The 20,862-nt window shown below is 46.3% G+C and overlaps 1 protein-coding gene across 1 annotated transcript in view; it reads left to right on the top strand.

Moving 5' to 3' along the window:
- CASD1 (CAS1 domain containing 1) overlaps positions 1-20,862 on the top strand; it is a 101,271-nt gene that overhangs the window by 38,495 nt on the left and 41,914 nt on the right. Inside the window, exons 5-12 of the mRNA XM_073629588.1 lie at positions 314-376; positions 5,055-5,096; positions 8,765-8,888; positions 10,055-10,269; positions 11,222-11,647; positions 15,899-15,988; positions 18,288-18,407; positions 19,875-20,031. Coding sequence (XP_073485689.1) covers positions 314-376; positions 5,055-5,096; positions 8,765-8,888; positions 10,055-10,269; positions 11,222-11,647; positions 15,899-15,988; positions 18,288-18,407; positions 19,875-20,031 — 1,237 coding nt within the window. The remainder of the gene's footprint in view (positions 1-313; positions 377-5,054; positions 5,097-8,764; positions 8,889-10,054; positions 10,270-11,221; positions 11,648-15,898; positions 15,989-18,287; positions 18,408-19,874; positions 20,032-20,862) is intronic.

Raw genomic sequence — 20,862 nt, 5'->3', positions numbered from 1 at the left:
GGGGCGAGCCTGGACCTCTTTAAGTTCTTCCAGACTCAGAGCTGTCAAATCCTGCCGCTTATCAGTTATGTTCAAGGCATGTTGTGAATGATATCTGTTACAGTTGCTTGTTCTCTCAGCTGAACTGTCAGGCCATCAAATGGCTGGTATCAGAACGCATCACATGTGAAGCATCATGGCAGCTGCAGATCAAACAGAAGTTAAGATGACAGCTTCCTTGGCTGTAAAGGATAGAAGGGTTTAGTTCTGCTTTAAGAACGTTTATTCCTAGATGGTTGTTATAAAGATTCTAATATTCTCCTTTTCATTGCAGGATTTCCTGTGGTATCCGGAGGTGAACACGTCAATGAAGCAGTATTTCCTGTCTCTGAGCGAGGTGTGTATGCAGCCATTCCAGAAAGTCTGTCCCTAAAACTTTGGCCAACCACGCTCTATAAATGGCACGAAAGCAAGGATGTGTAATATATTTTAGCTTTCCAGTCCTTACATGTGGTGACTGCATTAGTTTTTCTTTTCTTTTTTCTGTCAAGCTTTATGTTCACCTGGTGATCCTGCCAGTAACACACTTCCTGTCCTAGGTTGACAACGTTCACTCATACTGTGTCAAGATAGAAACCGAATAGGACAATGGGGACTACACCCCTATGCTCTTCTTCTTAACATAGAGGAGAGTGGTTTTGTAGTCCTCAGAGATCACTGAGAACAGTGTAACTGATAACAGTCAGCACAGGCTGAGAGCAAACAAAGTTGTCAAACACATAGAAAAAAATATGTTCTATTTAAAGCTGAACTCCGGGATAAGCAAATGTTGTCTAAATCCATTTGTCCTGTGTGTTCTTTCATTGAATCTTGGTGTGCTTCTTCCAGATCTGTGCAGTAATCCAGTGTGAGACTTTCCCTCTGTGCAGGAGCTTCCTGTAATAAAGACCGCTCACTGCTGCTCTCTCTGCTTTTACAGGGTGACTGGTCTTGTCTCCGCCCCTCCTTTAGTTTTCTGCAGGCAGCCTGTAGAGGGTGGAGCTACTGGGCCCCTCCCACAGCTTTTCTCTCTACAAAGGCTGTGTACAGCACAGTGATGATGTCACAGCTACTTTTTGCAAAGTAAGATCTGAGTTTATAAAGACATTTGGTGGATTTATAGCTAGCCTTTTTTACTTTTCACCACTTCCGGACTGCCCACTGCATATATACTGCAGCAGGGCAGCCCGGCTGCGCAAAATTACGTACCTGTGCACGCGATCTGGGGGGGGGGGGGGGGGGGGCTGTGCGCCGCTGGAGCGCCTCTCCTGCTGTGATTGGACACAGTGGGAGCCAATCAGTGGGTCTGGTGGCGCGATGGCCACCGGGAACCCGCTGATCATTCGGAGGAAAGCAGAACGGCTTTTCTGTCAGGGAGTAAAAGAGATATTGTGTTTCAACTAAACTGAAACACAGATCTCTCTTTTCCTCCAGTGCATCCACTTCCCTCACACAGTTAGAAAGCATTTCCTAGGAGCAAACTTAACCCCTTGATCGCCCCTGGTGTTAACCCCTTCCCTGTCAGTGTCATTTATACAGTGACAGAGCATTTATTGGTGTCACTTAGTGTCAGATTTGTCCGCCGCAATGTTGCAGTCCCGCTAAAAATTGCTGATCGCCGCCATTACTAGTAAAAACAATAAAACGAAAAAAAAAGTCCATAAATCTATCCCATAGTTTGTAGGCGCTATAACTTTTGCGCAAACCAATCAATATACACTTATTGGTATTTTTTTAACCAAAAATATGTGGCAGAATACATATCGGCCTAAATTGATGAAGAAATTAGATTAAAAAAAAATTATTAGGTATGTTTTGTAGCAGAAAGTAAAAAATATAGTTTTTTGTTTTTCATAGTTGATGGTCTTTTTTTGTTTATAGCACAAAAAAAAAAAAAAAAAAACGCAGAGGTGATCAAATACCACCAAAAGAAAGCTCTATTTGTGGGAAAAAAAGGACATCAATTTTATCTGGGTACAGCGTCACATGACTGCGCAATTGTCAGTTAAAGCGACGCAGTGCTGTATCGCAAAAATGGCCTGGTCAGGAAGGGGGTAAAACCTTCCGGAGCTGAAGTGGTTAAGGAGTAAAAATAAAATAAGTTTAGGTAAGAGTTCAGCTATAGCAGGCCAAAAGGAAAAAAAAATAGTTCATTGTGGGGATTTATGTTCTTTAACTCTTTCATGACCCAGACCAATCGGCTTCCAGGTTTTAATGTTAAAGCATAATTGAACAAGCTGAAGTTAGAAGCTGGTTGGCCACCATGCAGAGCTGCACCAGATTCTGAGTGTTCCAGTTTTAGTAAATCTCCCCTGTGAGTCACTTAACTTGGCTTCAACTCTGACTAATTTACATACAGAACATATTTAATTATTTAATAAAGACGCACAATTAAGTCCTCCCTGCAAAGTAGATCCATCCACCCTTCTCTTCTCCTGTTGCTCATGCTGCTGTTGGCTGTTTTTTTTTTTTTTTTTTTTTTGTGCTGTCTGGGTCCTGTTGGGAAGATTCTTTTTCACTTCCTGCCCTGGAGACATCACAGGAAATTAGAGCAAATCTGTACAAAATGAGTGGAAAACACCTCTTAAACCAGTGATGGTCAACAAGCTGCGCGTAAAATTCAGTGAATATTCAATATCAGACAACAAACACACAACAGGGTATAGCCAAATACTATGGGCATGATACAAGAGATTGGGTCAGATACTGCGAATGTGATACAAGAGATGGTCAGACTGCAGATATGATACAAGAGATGGTCAGACTGCGGACGTGACACGAGAGATGGTCAGACTGCGGACGTGACACAAGAGATGGTCAGACTGCGGACGTGACACAAGAGATGGTCAGACTGCGGACGTGACACAAGAGATGGTCAGACTGCGGACGTGACACGAGAGATGGTCAGACTGCGGACGTGACACGAGAGATGGTCAGACTGTGGACATGACACAAGAGATGGTCAGACTGCGGACGTGACACAAGAGATGGTCAGACTGCGGACGTGACACAAGAGATGGTCAGACTGCGGACGTGACACGAGAGATGGTCAGACTGCGGACATGGTACAGGAGATGGTCAGAGAATGCAGAAGTGATACAAGAGATGGTCAGAGATTGCAGACTTGGTACAGGACATAGTCAGAGACTGCAGAAGTGATACAAGAGACGGCCAGAGACTGTGAACGTGACACAAGAGGTGGTCAGAAATTGCAGACTTGGTACAGGACATAGACTGTGGACATGGTAGAGGAGATGATCAAAGGCTGTGGATATAATACAAGAGATGGTCAGGGACTGCGGAATATGATACAAGAGATGGGGTCAAAGGCTGTGGACATGGTAGAGGAGACTGTTGAACTTTGAACATGCTATATGAGTTGTTGGAAACTGGAGACCTGCTTCAAGAGACAGTCATAGACTGGAGAAATATTACACGAGCCAGCTAGAAATCACTGTGATAATAGGGCGATGGGGAAACACAGATTAGTGTTTGCAGGGTCCCCGAGGGCCACACAGAAAGTGTCAAAAGGGCACATGCGACCCCCAGGTTGGGTTCCACAGTCTTGTGACAGTGGTAAAATGTTTTTCCCATCACTTTCCCTTCTAGTGACAGTGGCCACCAGGGCAAACGGAGAGTAGGAATGTTTTTATAGTGGGAAAGAAAATGGCAATAAAAACCTGACGTGGGTTCTAACCCTTACATACTGTTTCCAAAACTGAAAAAAGTTTTGGCTTTAGACCTCATTCACATGGGTGTACTAAAAGCTATACATGCAAAGTGCCATGTTTGCCCACACAGGATGCACAGGCGTTCATGCATGCCCGTGCAGGCAGTCCCATTCATGTCAGTTGGGATGCATTGGCTGCACAGACACAGCTGCTGCTCCCAGTGTGACGCCCATGTGGGTACTTGTTTGTGTGACGCCCATGAGGGTACGGGTTTGTGTGACACCCATGAGGGTACGGGTTTGTGTGACACCCATGTGGGTACGGGTTTGTGTGACGCTCATGTGGGTACGGGTTTGTGTGACGCTCATGAGGGTACGGGTTTGTGTGACACGCATGAGGGTACGGGTTTGTGTGACGCTCATGAGGGTACGGGTTTGTGTGACACGCATGTGGGTACGGGTTTGTGTGACACCCATGTGGGTACGGGTTTGTGTGACACCCATGTGGGTACTTGTTCGTGTGACGCCCATGTGGGTACGGGTTTGTGTGACACCCATGAGGGTACGGGTTTGTGTGACACCCATGAGGGTACGGGTTTGTGTGACACCCATGAGGGTACGGGTTTGTGTGACACCCATGTGGGTACAGGTTTGTGTCCCCAAACTCTCACAGCATTCAGGGACACGCACCCATGGATGTCAAGTTGGCAGCAGCGACTGTGAGTGGGACGCCTGCACACACATGCAGGGAACACCTGGGCATCCTGTGCATTCAAACATGGCCCTTCACACAGGCGTATGTCTTAAATACAATCAAAAGCTTCTGATGACATCAAAAGAGCCCCATTTTGTCCTTCAAATAACGAGTTCAGTGATTTTCCTTGGCTTCTTGTGTCATAAATGCCAATGCCAAAGTCTTGGAAAGCGTCACACCAGCTTGCATAGCCCTTAAAAAGATTTTTATTCTGCAACAGCCAACGCATTTCAGGGGCTCAGCACTACCCCTTCATCAGGGCTACAAAAATAGACAATAGCCCTATACCATAGCTAATAAAATGGACCTTTTTAATCCTGATGAAGGGGGAGTGCTGAGCCCCCGAAACGCGTTGGCTGCAAATAAAAATCTTTTAAAGGACTATATAAGTTGGTGTGTTGCTCCCACCTTTCCAAGACTTCGTTAAACTCTTTTATGAGTCCAGCAAAGACCCCACAGTTGCTGGGGAGCAGCCTCTAGGACCACAAACCACCCATTGTGTTCTAACACATCTCCATAAGGTTCAGCGCTCCTACATCACAAAGAATGAATGCCGGTGCTGGGATAGTTTGGAGGTTCAGCAGTTGATTGTTTTATTTCTTTTATTTGCAGAGTTCAGCAAAGCCGGATGTAATCGTAGCCGGAGCTGCCACGGTAAGCCGTCTTTAATATCTCAATTATCCAAACTGCTGAAGCAAGACCATAACATGTTATTAAGCCTGCCCTTTCATTAAAGGAAATCCGGGTCTATTATGAATAGATGTGAGGAGTCAGGCTTTCATCTGTCGTCCTGAGCAGTGGTGCTCAGATCCGGTCATCAAGGTCCATTGAAGCTGAGATTGTAATGGACTGTTAGCAATAGATTTAACCCTTTGTCTTCAACTGCTGACACTTAACACTTCCTTATCAGGCCTTAGTCAAAAGACGTCCTCAGTTTGAAGTGGAATATCGGGGTTATGGGTGCAGCAATATGCTATAACCCCGGTATTGTTTTTTTTTTATTCCGTTATTCGCTAACCATAAAAGTGATCAGAGCGGCTGATTAGCCGCTGGATCACTTTTAGAAGGGGCAGGAGGGGTGAACCCCCCCACCTGTTGTTTTTTGGCGGTTCCCAGGCTTGCCTGGATGATGGGGGAATTAATCCGGTGATTGTGGCGGCTGGTCACAGAGATGAGCTGATGAGATGATCTCTGTTGTCCAGGTCAGGATCTCCAAATTACGGCCCTCAAGCTGTTGCGGAACTACAGGTCCCATGAGGCATTGTAATACTCTGACATTCACAGACATGACTAGGCATGATGGGAATTGTAGTTCCTGAACAACTGGAGGGCCGTAGTTTGCAGACCTCTGGGAGGACCAGAGCAACATCATGACGTTACTTCCGGGTGCGGCTTAATGTAAACAAAGCCTTTTTTTCTTTTTTACGACCCCTGTGATACTGTGGAGGTTTTGCAGGCACTTTAGCACTGGAAATAGCCTCTGCTAAGCGCCTGGAAACTAGCTTTTCATTCATTCAAGTGTGACTTTTTACACTGGGGGCGGTACACTTGCGGGACATTCAGAAAAGTCCTGCGATCAGCATCTTTGGGGCGGTTTGGGGGCGCTGTATTTAACGCTTCAAAACGCCCTACCCATTGGAATGAATGGACAGCATTTCTGAAGCGGCTGAAAATCAATTTGGAAGCGCCGCAACACGGGAGTTTTTAACACCTTCTTTGGTGGTGCGTCAGTGCTAACGCGGGGGGGGGGGGGGGGGCTCAGTGTGAAAGATAGATCTATTGCTTTAGACCCCTATCTGTGTGTGTGTGCGTGTGTGTGTATGCATGAATATATATATATACAGTGGCTTGCGAAAGTATTCGGCCCCCTTGAACTTTTCAACCTTTTGCCACATTTCAGGCTTCAAACATAAAGATATAAAATTTTAATTTTTTGTGAAGAATCACCAACAAGTGGGACACAATTGTGAAGTGGAACGAAATCTATTGGATACATTAAACTTTTTTAGCAATTAAAAAACTGAAAAGTGGTGCGTGCAAAATTATTCGGCCCCTTTACTTTCAGTGCAGCAAACTCACTCCAGAAGTTCAGCGAGGATCTCTGAATGATCCAATGTTGTCCTAAATGACTGATGGTGATAAATAGAATCCCCCTGTGTGTAATCAAGTCTCTGTATAAATGCACCTGCTCTGTGATAGTCTCGGTTATGTTGAAAGCGCAGAGAGCATCATGAAGACCAAGGAACACACCAGGCAGGTCCGTAATACTGTTGTGGAGAAGTTTAAAGCCGGATTTGGATACAAAAAGATTTCCCAAGCTTTAAACATCCCAAGGAGCTCTGTGCAAGCGATCATTTTGAAATGGAAGGAGTATCAGATCACTGCAAATCTACCAAGACCTGGCTGTCCCTCTAAACTTTCAGCTCAGACAAGGAGAAGACTGATCAGTGATGCAGCCAAGAGGCCCATGATCACTCTGGATGAACTGCAGAGAACTACAGCTGAGGTGGGAGAGTCTGTCCATAGGACAACAATCAGTCGTACACTGCACAAATCTGGCCTTTATGGAAGAGTGGCAAGAAGAAAGCCATTTCTCAAAGATATCCATAAAAAGTCTCGTCTAAAGTTTGCCACAAGCCACCTGGGAGACACACCAAACATGTGGAAGAAGGTGCTCTGGTCCGATGAAACCAAAATCGAACTTTTTGGCCACAATGCAAAACGATATGTTTGGCGTAAAAGCAACACAGCTCATCACACTCAACACACCATCCCCACTGTCAAACATGGTGGTGGCAGCATCATGGTTTGGGCCTGCTTTTCTTCAGCAGGGACAGGGAAGATGGTTAAAATTGAGGGGAAGATGGATGCAGCCAAATACAGGACCATTCTGGATGAAAACCTGTTGGAGTCTGCAAAAGACCTGAAACTTGGACGGAGATTTATCTTCCAACAAGACAATGATCCCAAACATACAGCAAAATCTACAAAGGAATGGTTCACAAATAAACGTATCCAGGTGTTAGAATGGCCAAGTCAAAGTCCAGACCTGAATCCAATCGAGAATCTGTGGAAAGAGCTGAAAACTGCTGTTCACAAACGCTCTCCATCCAACCTCACTGAGCTCGAGCTGTTTTGCAAGGAAGAATGGGCAAGAATTTCAGTCTCTCGATGTGCAAAACTGATAGAGACATACCCCAAGCGACTTGCAGCTGAAATCGCAGCAAAAGGTGGCTCTACAAAGTATTAACGCAAGGGGGCCGAATAATTTTGCAAGCCCCACTTTTCATTTTTTTATTAGTTAAAAAAGTTTCAAAAATCCAAAAGATTTCGTTCCACTTCACAATTGTGTCCCACTTGTTGGTGATTCTTCACAAAAAATAAAAATTTTATATCTTTATGTTTGAAGCCTGAAATGTGGCAAAAGTGTGAAAAGTTCAAGGGGGCCGAATACTTTCGCAAGCCACTGTATATGTGTGTGTGTAATATATATATATACGCTTTACACTGTAGAGGAGAGATGTGGGGTCCAGATAAAGAGGACCTGCTTATTTCTTTCACTAGCGATGTTTACATTCCTTGTAATAGGAATAAAAGTGACCACTTTTTTTTTTTTTTTTTAAAGGAGCAGTGTTAAAAAAAAAAAAAACACTCCCGTACTCACCCACAGTGGTGAACGCATACGTAGGGCATACCCACATATGTAAATGGTGTTCAAACCACACATGTGAGGTATCACCGCGAACGTCTGAGTGAGAGCAAATATTCTAGTACTAGACCTCCTCTAACTCTAAACTGCTGACCTGTAGACATTTTTAAAGTGCTGCTTATGGATAATTTTTAAATACTGTAGTTTGGCACCATTTCACGAGCGTGTACAATTTTAAAGCATGACATGTTGGGTTTCTATTACCTCGGTGTAACATCATCTTTTATATTTTACAAAGAAATTGGGTTCTGTATTGTGTGTTTTTATTTATTTATTTTGGTTTATTTTCAAGTTAATAAAGTGTATTTTTGCCCAAAAAATTGCGTTTGAAAAATCGCTGCACAAATACGGTGTGACATAAAAAATTGCAATGACCGCTGTTTTATTTTCGGGGGTCTCTGCTAAAAAAAAAAAAATATATAATGTTTGGGCTTCTGAGTAATTTTCTAGCAAAAAACCCCCACAGATTTTTACATGTATGAGAGAAGTGTCAGAATTGTTCTGGTAATTGCTCCCCCCACTTTGCCCACAGCCTTCTGGGACAGGTCACAGGTGATGTCAGGATTGACTATACTTTTGTCTAAGTCCTAACGTGTCTGTGTTCATATTTCAGTGGTCCATAAAAATCAATAATGGCAGCGCGGAGTCTCTTGCCCGGTACAAGGTGAACCTGACGGATATAGAACCTGTCCTAGGAAAACTGTCAGACAGTAGTGATGTTTATTGGGTCTTACAAGGTACGGCAACGCTTATGTTATTTCAGTACGATTAGCTATGGGATTGTGTTGTCTGTGTGATCTGTTAAAGACTCTGCTGCCAGAACATTCATCTCACCAACAACCATCCCATCTTGGATGAGATGTCAGCAGACTCTCAAAGCCGTCACTCACGGGACTATGTAGGTGTTCTCCTTCACTTATTTCAAGTCTAGGGCTCATTCACGTGGCCGGGAAGCAGTAAAAGCTGGTGTTTGAGCCAGGGCTTTAGCGCCTCCTGAAAGCCCACCACACTCAGATTGCTTTTCAGAGGTGCTTGATAGGCGGTAAAGAGGCAATATGCTGCTTCCTCACCGCCTATTTTATCCCTATAATTTCCATACTACCAAACCAGCGTTGCGTGCATTGCACATGGTTGCGGTGTGACCCCATAGAACTACATTAGCCGTGTTCAGTGGCAACACTGCCTGCCGAAAGCAATGTGCTGTTTAAGTTTTGCTGTGACATGTGTACAGTCATGAGCGACTGTACGTTAAGCCTTGAGCCTGAGTTTTAAAAAAAACGGAAGGAGCTCGCTGTTCTAACATTGCATACTTAGTACAGCGATCTCCCCACTGAGCTATTGTGTTCTGACAGAGGAAACGCCCCCCCCCCCCCCCCCCCAGTCAGTGGTTGCAGTCATTGGCTGCCAGCGCTGATCAGATGCCGATCAGATGCAGGTTTTACAGCATGCCCGTACGACAGAAGCCAGACTGGCTTCTGTCAGACAGGCTGCTGTATACACGGGCCAAATGTTTACCCTAAAACACATGTTAAAGGCTATATCTCAGTTCCAACAGACAGGGGCAGGGAACTGAGGTCACACATTGCACAGCATAGAGCAGGGAGCTGAGTGTAATCTGAGACCTGAGTGGAGGGAATAGGGAAACATGCACAGCTGAGGCTGTCCAACACAGGCTGTGTGCTGGAACTCTCCTGTCCCCCCAACCCCGCCCCCCATCCCTAGGCATAAAATGTCAGAAGTAACTCATTCTAAGGAGAGAGCAAAGTTATCACACTTGGTGCTTTGGATTGAGGCTTTGCTCACTTTTCATTTTAGAAGTTTCCAACCACTTTCAGTTGATATATTGCTGACATTCTTTTGCAACTCCATGCCATAACGTGTTTTTATTTTTTATTTTTTCCAGATCCAGTTAATGAACAGTTACTAAGTGAAAGTCGTAAAATGATTACCAATGCGAGAATTGATGCCTATAATGAAGCTGCAGCTGCAATATTAAATGGTACCAATAGGAGATCAAGATCCAAAATCAAAATCTTCAGTGTCTCCCGACTGATCTCAGAGGAGACTATAGAGCAATCGTTGGATGGACTGCACGTCCCCGAGACCAGCAGAGATATAGTGAGTACCGGACCATACACAGCACAAGGATAGTCATCTACAGTGCCTTGAGAAAGTATTCATACCCCTTGAAATGTTCCCCATTTTGTCATGTTACAACCAAAAACGTAAATGTATGTTATGTGATAGACCGACACAAAGTGGCACATAGCCTTGAATCATTGGCTGGGACCTGCTGACATACTGCAGCTGTGTACAGTCACAACTGAGTTAACAGGGGGGCACGCATGCGCACACCCTAAACCCGGAAACACAGTGGCATACCAGTACGAGCCGCCTGTCCGCAGTACATTGAGAGCAGACGAACCTTAAAGGGGTTGTAAAGTTTCGTGTTTTTTCACCTTAATGCATCAAGGTGAAAAAACACCTGGCAGTGACCGCCCCTCCTGTGTCGTCCCTGAAGCCCACAAGCATTTAGTTCCGGGATACTGTGCCCCTTCTCGCGCACGCACAGTAATGTGCTGTAGCTGCCCTGTAAAGTATACAGGTTGCCATAACATTGGGCGGCGGCGGAAGTGCATGCCCTGTTGTTATGGCAACCTAGCCCCCCTGCGCTTCCCACTGACTCCTGGGAAATGATGACACACATCTCCCAGGAGCAGTAGCGAGCGGAGGCGCCAAGGGAAGTGACATCAGGAGCCCAGGCACTGAAGGAGGCAGATTATGAGGGACCCCCTAGCAACAAGCATTTAGAGGTGAGTAAAAAAAAAAAAAATTCCAAATGTTTTTTTTTTTTTTTTTATTAATTTTTTTATACACATTAATGAATTTTTTTTTTTTTTTGGTGGAACTCCACTTTAAGTAGTTATTGGCGCTGCTTCATTTCTCGGTATTGTAAGTCTTTAGGTTTGGATATATCAGACTTTGTTTTCCAGGGGCCTCTCGTGTTATCACAGCGCAGATTTATTACAATACGTTTTATAATTACTTATGCTATGATTCTTTGTTCCAGGATGCCATGATCCTCATGAACGCCTACTGCAACAGGATAATCAAGCCCATCGATGGCTCGTGCTGCCAGCCCACTCCCCCCCTCACCATCATCCAGAAGTTGGCAGTTTGTTTCTTCACACTCTCAATCGCAGCTTACGTGGCGATCACCGTGATCCAGCGGAGCAAGCACCGGAAGAGCAGGATGTGTACAGACATAGAGAGCGGGGAGGAGAAGAAGCCAGCCACCGCCACCCCTGCCGCCTCCACCCTGGAAGTCGCCCTCTTCTCCGTCTGCAAACTGGGCCTGATCATGGGTTACTTCTATTTCTGCGACCGAGCAAACCTGTACATGAAGGAGAACAAGTTTTATACCCACTCTTCTTTCTTCATCCCTATCATCTATATCCTCGTGCTGGGAGTCTTCTACAACGAAAGTACAAAAGAGGTATTTGTGTGCTAGTGCTGTCCCTGCGCAAACTGGAGCCCCTCCAAAGGGAAGACCCTTCTATGTAATAACTTATATCTGACATAAAAGGGTTTAATCCCCATTGATCGTTTAGTTTATACCAGTTAAAGGAGTTGTAAAGTCTTGAGGTTTTTCACCTTAATGCATTAAGGTGAAGAACCTTCTGTGCTGCAGCTGCCCCCCCCAGAGCCCCCCTTTTCCTTACCTGAACCCGATCGTTCCAGCGATGAGAACGAGCCCAGCAGCTCCAGTCGTTGTTTCAGGTCCTGATTGAATAGATGGCAGCAATCTAATCTAATCTGGTCAATATAACACTGGGGGGAACTGACTAACTGCCACTGACAATAATCCAGTGATCAGTGATAATAATATACACTGTCCCTGTATTAATTACTTTTTTCTAAGGATTTCTCAGTTTATATCTCTGTGTTTCCTGCTAAACTGAAAGATCACTCCCTTCGTTCAGAGCTCTGGACTGTGATTGGACACAGCCAATCAGCAGGTCCTGGCCATGAAACATTGGTGGAGACTTGTTGACAGACTCCTGCTCTGTACAATCACATCTGGAGCCGGGCGGGGGATGTGCATGTGCGCGCCCCAAAACCTGGAGGTAGGCTGCAACGTATGGGTATGTTGCTTTGCCTACAGCGGCCGCTCGCCCTCAGTACATGGCGGTCAGACGGAAAGTGGTTAAGGGTAGAGTCACACGAGGTGCAGTAGGACTGTGTTGGGCGGCTATTCTAGCACAGTCCTTCTGCATGACGAGACACAATGCCTTTTCTTCTACCTGGCCGGTTCCCAGTACTGCGTTGCAGTCTGAACCTTCAGCCACAGAGTTGGAGGAATTATCAGTGGACTACGAGTGTGATGTCATAGATCCATTGAGGACAACAGTCCCTCTGCTGTAATGACAGATTGGACTTGTAGTGTTTTCATTCACAGATCTCTGGAATCATGAGGCCATGCTGGATATGGTCAGAATTGGGGAGGGGGGGGGGGGGGGGGGTGTTAGCTTTTAAACCTTTAGCGCCATCACCTGCCAGCCCTTTGGGGGCTTTAGAATGCTGGCAGGCGGGGCTTATAGATTGACTGTCAGTGTTCACACGATCGGGAGCTTTCCGCTTTCCACCGGTAACTGTGCTGGGAGCGCACACTTGCCACACAGCTCTGTCTGCGTTATTGCACACAAATATGGGGCTGAGAGGCTGCATTATTGGGTGCGCTGGGCGTGAAGAGGTTAAAGTTGCGCAGGGAGTGTTGTCATATTTGTCCCAGAACAGAGAAGTCTGATTTATGCCGCGTACACACGAGCGGACTTTACGGCAGACTTTGTCTGGCGGACTTTTCGACGGACTTTCCGAATGAACGGACTTGCCTACACACGATCACACCAAAGTGCGACGGATTCGTACGTGATGACGTACACCGGACTAAAACAAGGAAGTTGATAGCCAGTAGCCAATAGCTGCCCTAGCATTGGTTTTTGTCCGTCGGACTAGCATACAAACGAGCGGACTTTTCGACCGGACTGGAGTCCGTCGGATAGATTTGAAACCTGTTTCATTTCTAGGTCCATCGAACTTTTGGGGAAAAAAGTCAGCTGGAGCCCACACACGATCGAATTGTCCGACGGAGTCCGGTCCGCCGGGCAAAGTATGCCGTAAAGTCCGATCGTGTGTACGTGGCATTAGTTGAAGTTACATTTTAACAGGAACTTTATGCAGTTTTATAGTCCCTGGGGAGTCACCGACGTCAGTAGTTTAGCTCCTTTATTGAAGTTGTGCGCCAATCAAGATCGGACAACGCACGTCGCCGCAGCACTCCAAGTTCATTGCTCTGCTCTTTGTTCTAATAGCAAGCCGAGCTCTTAGATTTCAAGTGCGCTTGTAAGAAAAGAACAGCTATCTAGCAAATCATTTACTTTTATAATCTTTTTAGTAAATGTAAATTCTGAATACATAACATTTAGAGTGCTAAAGCACCATGTGTGGAGATTAATTGCCATTATTCAGCAGTATGGAGATGCAATAATCCTTTGCTGCACCTCAGTGCTGCTGTTCTGCTGCAGTCTCTTCACAGCCGCTTCATGTCTCCATGTACTCCAGCAATGGCTGCGGGGCATTTGTTAGGGCAGGTTTCCTGATGGTGACAACAATGGAGCATGCCTGTGTAATGTGTGTGGTGATTGGGTTTACGTATACTGACCATACCTTAAAGTGGAACTATGGGCAGAGTAAAAAAAAAACATATATGATGCGTTCTGTCACTAGCAGCAACACAGCAGCTGCTTCTTTCTGCCTATGAAGAATTGTGGCACACCGCACCCCAATATTGCATTTTTCTGCCATGCAGCACCCCTGACAATGTACCCCAACACCCAAGACACTGCACCTTTCTGCCCCCCATTTCTCATAGCACTACACCTCTGTTTGTAAACCTCCATGCTTCCTAGCAACCCGGACATGGGACCCCAACAGTCCAGATGCTGCACCTTTCTGCCACCCAGCACCACTAACACTGCTCCCCCCAGCACCCCTGGCACTGCACCCCGATTATTTATGAACCGCCCTGCTTCTTAGAAACTCTGACATTGCACCCCAACAATCCAGATTCTGCACCTTTTTGCCACCCAGCACCCCTGACACTGCACCCTGACTGTGAACCGCCCTGCTTCCTAGCACCACAACACCCCAGACACTGCACTTTTTTGCTCCCCAGTACTCGTAGCACTGCACCTCTGACTGTGAACTTCCCTGCTTCCTAGCAACCCTGACACTGCACACCGACTGCAAACCTTCCTAGCAACCCAGACACTGCACCCCGACTGCAAACCTTCCTAGCAACCCAGACACTGCACCCCGACTGCAAACCTTCCTAGCAAGCCAGACACTGCACCCCGACTGCAAACCTTCCTAGCAACCCAGACACTGCACCCCGACTGAACCTTCCTAGCAACCCAGACACTGCACCCCGACTGCAAACCTTCCTAGCAACCCAGACACTGCACCCCGACTGCAAACCTTCCTAGCAACCCAGACACTGCACCCCAACTGAACCTTCCTAGCAACCCAGACACTGCACCCCGACTGAACCTTCCTAGCAACCCAGACACTGCACCCCGACTGTGAACCTTCCTAGCAACACAGACACTGCACGCCAACTGTGAACCTTCCTAGCAACCCAGACACTGCACGCCGACTGTGAACCTTCCTAGCAACCCAGACACTGCACCCCGACTGTGAACCTTCCTAGCAACCCAGACACTGCACCCCAACTGAACCTTCCTAGCAACCCAGACACTGCACCCGGACTGAACCTTCCTAGCAACCCAGACACTGCACGCCGACTGTGAACCTTCCTAGCAACCCAGACACTGCACGCCGACTGTGAACCTTCCTAGCAACCCAGACACTGCACCCCGACTGCAAACCTTCCTAGCAACCCAGACACTGCACCCCAACTGAACCTTCCTAACAACCCAGACACTGCACCCCGACTGAACCTTCCTAGCAACCCAGACACTGCACCCCGACTGTGAACCTTCCTAGCAACCCAGACACTGCACCCCGACTGTGAACCTTCCTAGCAACCCAGACACTGCACCCCAACTGTGAACCTTCCTGCTTCCTAGCAACCCAGACACTGCACCCGACAGTCCAGATTCTGCACCTTTCTGCCACCCGGCACCACTAACACTGCTCCCCCCAGCCCCCCGACACTGCACCCCGACTGTGAACCTGCCTGCTTCCTAACACCCCAGACAATACACCTTTCTGCCCCCCAGTACTCATAGCACTGCACCTCCTTCTGTGAACCTTCATGCTTCTTAGCTACCCTGACACTGCACCCCAACAATCCTGATTCTGCACCTTTTTGCCCCCCAGCACTACTAACACTGCACCCCCCCTCCCCCGGCACCCCAGACACAGCACCCTGCCTGTGAACCTTCATGCTTCATAGCAACCCTGACACTGCACCCCAACAGTCCTGATTCTGCACCTTTCTGCCACCCAGAACCACTGCACCCCCCCTCCCCCCAGTTTTCCCTACACTGCACCCCGACTGTGAACCTAGCTACTTCCTAGAACCCCTGTCACTGAATCTGAACATGGCAGAGGATTTAACCCAGGTTTACTGTATTCAGAACTTGGGCCAGAGTGCTACTTTAATCTCCATGAATTGTTTTGTGAGCTGTTACTATCACTAACTATGACTGATGTCTCGTTGCAGACGAAGCTCCTGAACAGAGAGCAGACCGATGAGTGGAAGGGTTGGATGCAGCTTGTGATCCTCATCTACCACATCTCTGGAGCCAGCTCTGTAAGTATGGTCAGGTGTGACTTCATCAGGACTAGGGGCCACCAGCAATACATTAAAGCAGAACTGAGGGGAAAAAATTGTGGGGCTGTGCCTGCACTGCATGGGTGAACTGCTATTTTCGTCTGGGAGTAAGCAGAGCTTGTACTCACCTGATCCTCCTGAAAACGGCGCTCCCCCACATCCAGCGATGGACTGTGCCTGTTGTCGTCACTCCCAGAGCAGGTCTATGGGCTTGATGACCTCAGGAACGGTCCATCACACAAGACTGCTAGACCGCGGGGGTGCAGGAGCAGCAGGGACTGGTCTTGCACTGGAAGGATCGGCTGAGTATATCTCTGCTCTCCTCTACCCTAGACAAAAATGAACAACTCATGCTGTGCTAGACAGACCCACTTCATGGGGGAATTTTATTTTCTTTTTTTCCTGGAGTTCTGCTTTAAAGCAATATTAAACCCGAAAACAAAAAATGTTATCTATTGCAGCTTACCAATCAATAGATGTGGTGGCTGCATTAGTTTGCTTTTTTAAGGCCTTTTTTCTGTTTTCACCTCGTGATCCAGCAAGTAACACACCTCCTGTATTAGTGTGCCCCACTCTGGATGAAGGAGCACAGGGGGCACAGCAGACAGCATCATTGTCAGTCTGGGAGGGAGGGGGGAGTTAGATGTACTAGCAGATTTATGGAGGCTCAGCATCATATGTGGGTGTTACTTAGAATGGTCTGCATGCAAATACAGCTTGCCTTAGCACACCCATTCCACACCCATTCCTCCAGACTGACATCCACCCATCAATACATTTCAATTTGCATAACTCCTCCCATAAGCCAGCCCACTGCTTGCATCAGTTGGTAAGGGCTCTTCAGAGGAGTACTAAGGGGTACTGTGATGTTTTTAGGAAGCTATATACAGCACCATACCGGCCCCTCCAACCAGCCATGATCTGCCTGCATTTCATAGAGAAGCACAGAGACGCAGATAATTTCACTTGATCTAAAAAAAAGATGTGTAATGAGAATGGATTCAGTAGCAAGGGCGAGGAGGTGTCAGGGTAGGCAGAATATAAGAAGATCAAACTTTAACTTTAACCACAAGATTTTACCTCCCTCATGACCAGGCCATTTTTTCTATTCAGCACTGCGCTACTTTAACCGTTAATTGTGTGGTCATGCAACACTGTACACAAACTAAACTTTATATCATTTTTTTTCCCACAAATAGAGCTTTTTTTTTGTGTTTGATCAACACTGTTTTTTTTTTTTGTTTTTTTTTTAATTATATGAATGGAAAATTTTTTTTTTTTTTTTTTTTTTTTTTTTACTTTCTGCTGTAAAACATATCCAATAACATAAAAAAAAATCCAATTTCTTCATAAATTTTTGCCAAAATGTATTCTGCTACATGTTTCTGGTAAAAAAAAAAAAATGTGTATAAGTGTATATTGATTTGTTTGTGTGAAAGTTATAGCATCTACAAACTATTGTGTGTGTGTGTGTGTAAAAATATAAATATATATATATATATGTGTGTGTGTGTGTGTGTGTGTGTGTGTGTGTGTGTATACATACACCCCACCCAGCGTCAGTTAGTGTCAGATTGTCACAGGCCCATTATAAGTTGCTGATCACCGCCATTAGTAGTATTAAATAAGTAGATAAAAAAAAATCCAGTATAATATATATATATATATATTAATCTACTTTTTTTAATAGTACTAATGGCGGTGATCAGCAACTTATAATGGGCCTGCGATAGTGCGGTGGGAACTGACTAACTGACATCACCATCGACACTGATCCAGTAATCAGTGCTAATAATATACATCGTCACTGTACTAACGACACTGGCTGGAAAGGGGTTAAATGTGTGCCTAACTATGTGTAATGTGTGTTCTGTGTGCTGATTTTACTAAGCAATATGGAGATTTTTACACCTTGCTTTGCAGGGAGAAAAAAAAAATAGCACATCACTGCTATCTGTAGAGAGCTCTGTGTTGTTTACTAACACAGAGCACTCTTCTGTCATTCACTCAGCCGATCAGCAAGTTCCAGCCATAAATCTTTGACCCGGGACCGGCTGATCGGCATGTGCTGTAGCGAATGACAGCACAGCCGGGGCGATGGGCGCACGCCCCCCCTACCCAGAGATACAAATCACGTATATTTATGTGGCCGCCCTGTAGCAGTAAGGCTGCAGGAGGTGGTCGGCGGGTGGTTAAGCCTGATAAATGATGTTATGATTTTCTCATTATTTGTCCTCTACATCTACATAATATGTCCCTGTACCTTCTTTCCTCCCAGTTTTTACCGGTGTACATGCACATCCGGGTCCTGGTCGCTGCTTATTTGTTTCAGACGGGCTATGGGCACTTCTCCTTCTTCTGGCTGAAGGGGGACTATGGACTCTATCGGGTTGCTCAGGTATGTGACCAGATTAAAGAAGAACTCTGATTTTAAAATTAAGAGAATTAGAATTCTGTATGCCTCGGGTCTTTAACCACTTACCGACCACAGGACGGCCTGTAGTGGTTATACTGGGATGATGCCTGAACCTGCAGACATCATCCCGGTAGGAACTTTTTCAGCGGGCCATTCCCTGAAGCTGAACAGCCACTCGATCACTTATTCGGATTGCGAAAAGTGCCCCCCCCCCCCCCGCTGCCTCCTCCCCCCCTCCCGCTGCCTCCCCTCCCGCTGCCTCCCCCCCCCCCTCCCGCTGCCTCCTCCCCTCTCCTGCTGCCTCCACCTTGCTTGTGCTCTGCTCGCGGGGCCCATAGGCAATGTGATCAGCGGCTGCACAGAACAGAGAGAGAGGAACTGGCGTAGTTCCTCTCTTTCTGTGACCCCAGAAATGGGAAGCAACGAGTATGTCGTCACTTCCGGTTCCGCCTCTTTGCTAACGTCCAGGGAAGCAGCCGATCAGACCAATCTGTGTTTGATCAGCTGCATTGGAGGCCAGAGGACAGATTTGGGGTCTACTAAACCCCAGATCTCTCTATAAAGAGGACCTATCATGGCCCACGCTGTCACAAGGGATGTTGTTTATTCCTTGTAGTAACAATAAAGTTAATACAAAAAAAAAAATAAAAAGTAATAAAAAATAAATAAAGACAGTGTAAAAAAAAAGTTTAGGATAAAATAAATAATAAAAAATAAATACAAAATAAAAGTAAAGCACTCCCTCCCCCCCCAATGCTTACGCACAAATGCATTACTCCCGTACGCATAAACCGTGACCGCACCACACATGTGAGGTATTGTTGTGAGAGTGAGCAATAATTCTAGCACCTCCAGACCTCCTGTGTATTTCTAAACTGGTTGCCTATGGAGAATTTTAAGTACCATAGTTTGCCACCATTCCACGGGTGGATGTCATTTTAAAGTGTGACATGTTAGGCATCTGTGTACTTTGCGTAACATCTTTTATATTTTACAAAAAAATTAGGTATGATATTGTGTTTGTGTGCAATACAATTCATTAATATAGAGTGTATTTCTTTCCTAAAAAATTACGTTTGAAAAAAACGCTGCGCAAATACCATGTGACGTGCAACACCCATCATTTTATTCTATAGGGTCTCTGCTAATATATATATATATATATATATATATATATATATATATAATGTTTGGGGGTTCTAAGTATTTTTCTATTAAAAAAAGTGTCGATTTTTACATGTAGGAGAGAAGTGTCAGAATTGGCCTGGATGGGAAGTGGTAAATCCCCCACTTCAGACAAAGAGTAAAACAGTAGATTTCAATCCACTCTGTTATATAGAGCGTGTTTTATATAAATCTTCCCGGGCACAGAAGGTTCGGGGTGATGTTTTTTTCCTCCTCGGAGTCCAGTGTTTGCAGTGATGGTTGTTCCAATTTGTCTCCACACAGGTCCTGTTCCGCCTGAACTTCCTGGTGGTGGTCCTCTGTATAGTGATGGATCGGCCGTACCAGTTCTACTATTTTGTTCCTCTGGTCACCTTCTGGTTCATGGTGATTTATGCATTTATGGCACTGTGGCCACAGATCACCCAGAAGAAGGCAAATGGTAATATTTAAATCTGATTATCATTATAAATTAAATTCTACATCATGTTTATTAGAGTCAAGTTAGTGTTTGTAGGGAGCTGAGCTGCTGAGTCACTGCTAGAAAGGGGAGAGCAGGGTGAGCTGAGCTGTGGGGTCAGTACCTGGAGAGGGGAGCTGAGCTGTGGAGTCAGTACCTGTAGAGGGGAGCTGAGCTGTGGGGTCAGTACCTGGAGAGGGGAGATGAGCTGTGGAGTCAGTACCTGGAGAGGGGAGCTGAGCTGTGGAGTCAGTACCTGGAGAGGGGAGCTGAGCTGTGGAGTCAGTACCTGGAGAGGGGAGCTGAGCTGTGGAGTCAGTACCTGGAGAGGGGAGCTGAGCTGTGGGGTCAGTACCTGGAGAGGGGAGCTGAGCTGTGGAGTCAGTACCAGTAGAGGGGAGCTGAGCTGTGGAGTCAGTACCTGGAGAGGGGAGCTGAGCTGTGGAGTCAGTACCTGTAGAGGGGAGCTGAGCTGTGGAGTCAGTACCAGTAGAGGGGAGCTGAGCTGTGGAGTCAGTACCTGGAGAGGGGAGCTGAGCTGTGGAGTCAGTACCTGTAGAGGGGAGCTGAGCTGTGGGGTCAGTACCAGTAGAGGGGAGCTGAGCTGTGGAGTCAGTACCAGTAGAGGGGAGCTGAGCTGTGGAGTCAGTACCTGGAGAGGGGAGCTGAGCTGTGGAGTCAGTACCTGTAGAGGGGAGCTGAGCTGTGGGGTCAGTACCAGCAGAGGGGAGCTGAGCTGTGGGGTCAGTACCAGCAGAGGGGAGCTGAGCTGTGGAGTCAGTACCTGGAGAGGGGAGCTGAGCTGTGGAGTCA

The sequence above is a fragment of the Aquarana catesbeiana genome, linkage group LG05 (assembly GCF_042186555.1).
Source record: "Aquarana catesbeiana isolate 2022-GZ linkage group LG05, ASM4218655v1, whole genome shotgun sequence".
In the NCBI taxonomy this organism is placed as follows: Eukaryota; Metazoa; Chordata; class Amphibia; order Anura; family Ranidae; genus Aquarana; species Aquarana catesbeiana.
This window is presented reverse-complemented; position numbering and strand designations above follow the sequence as displayed.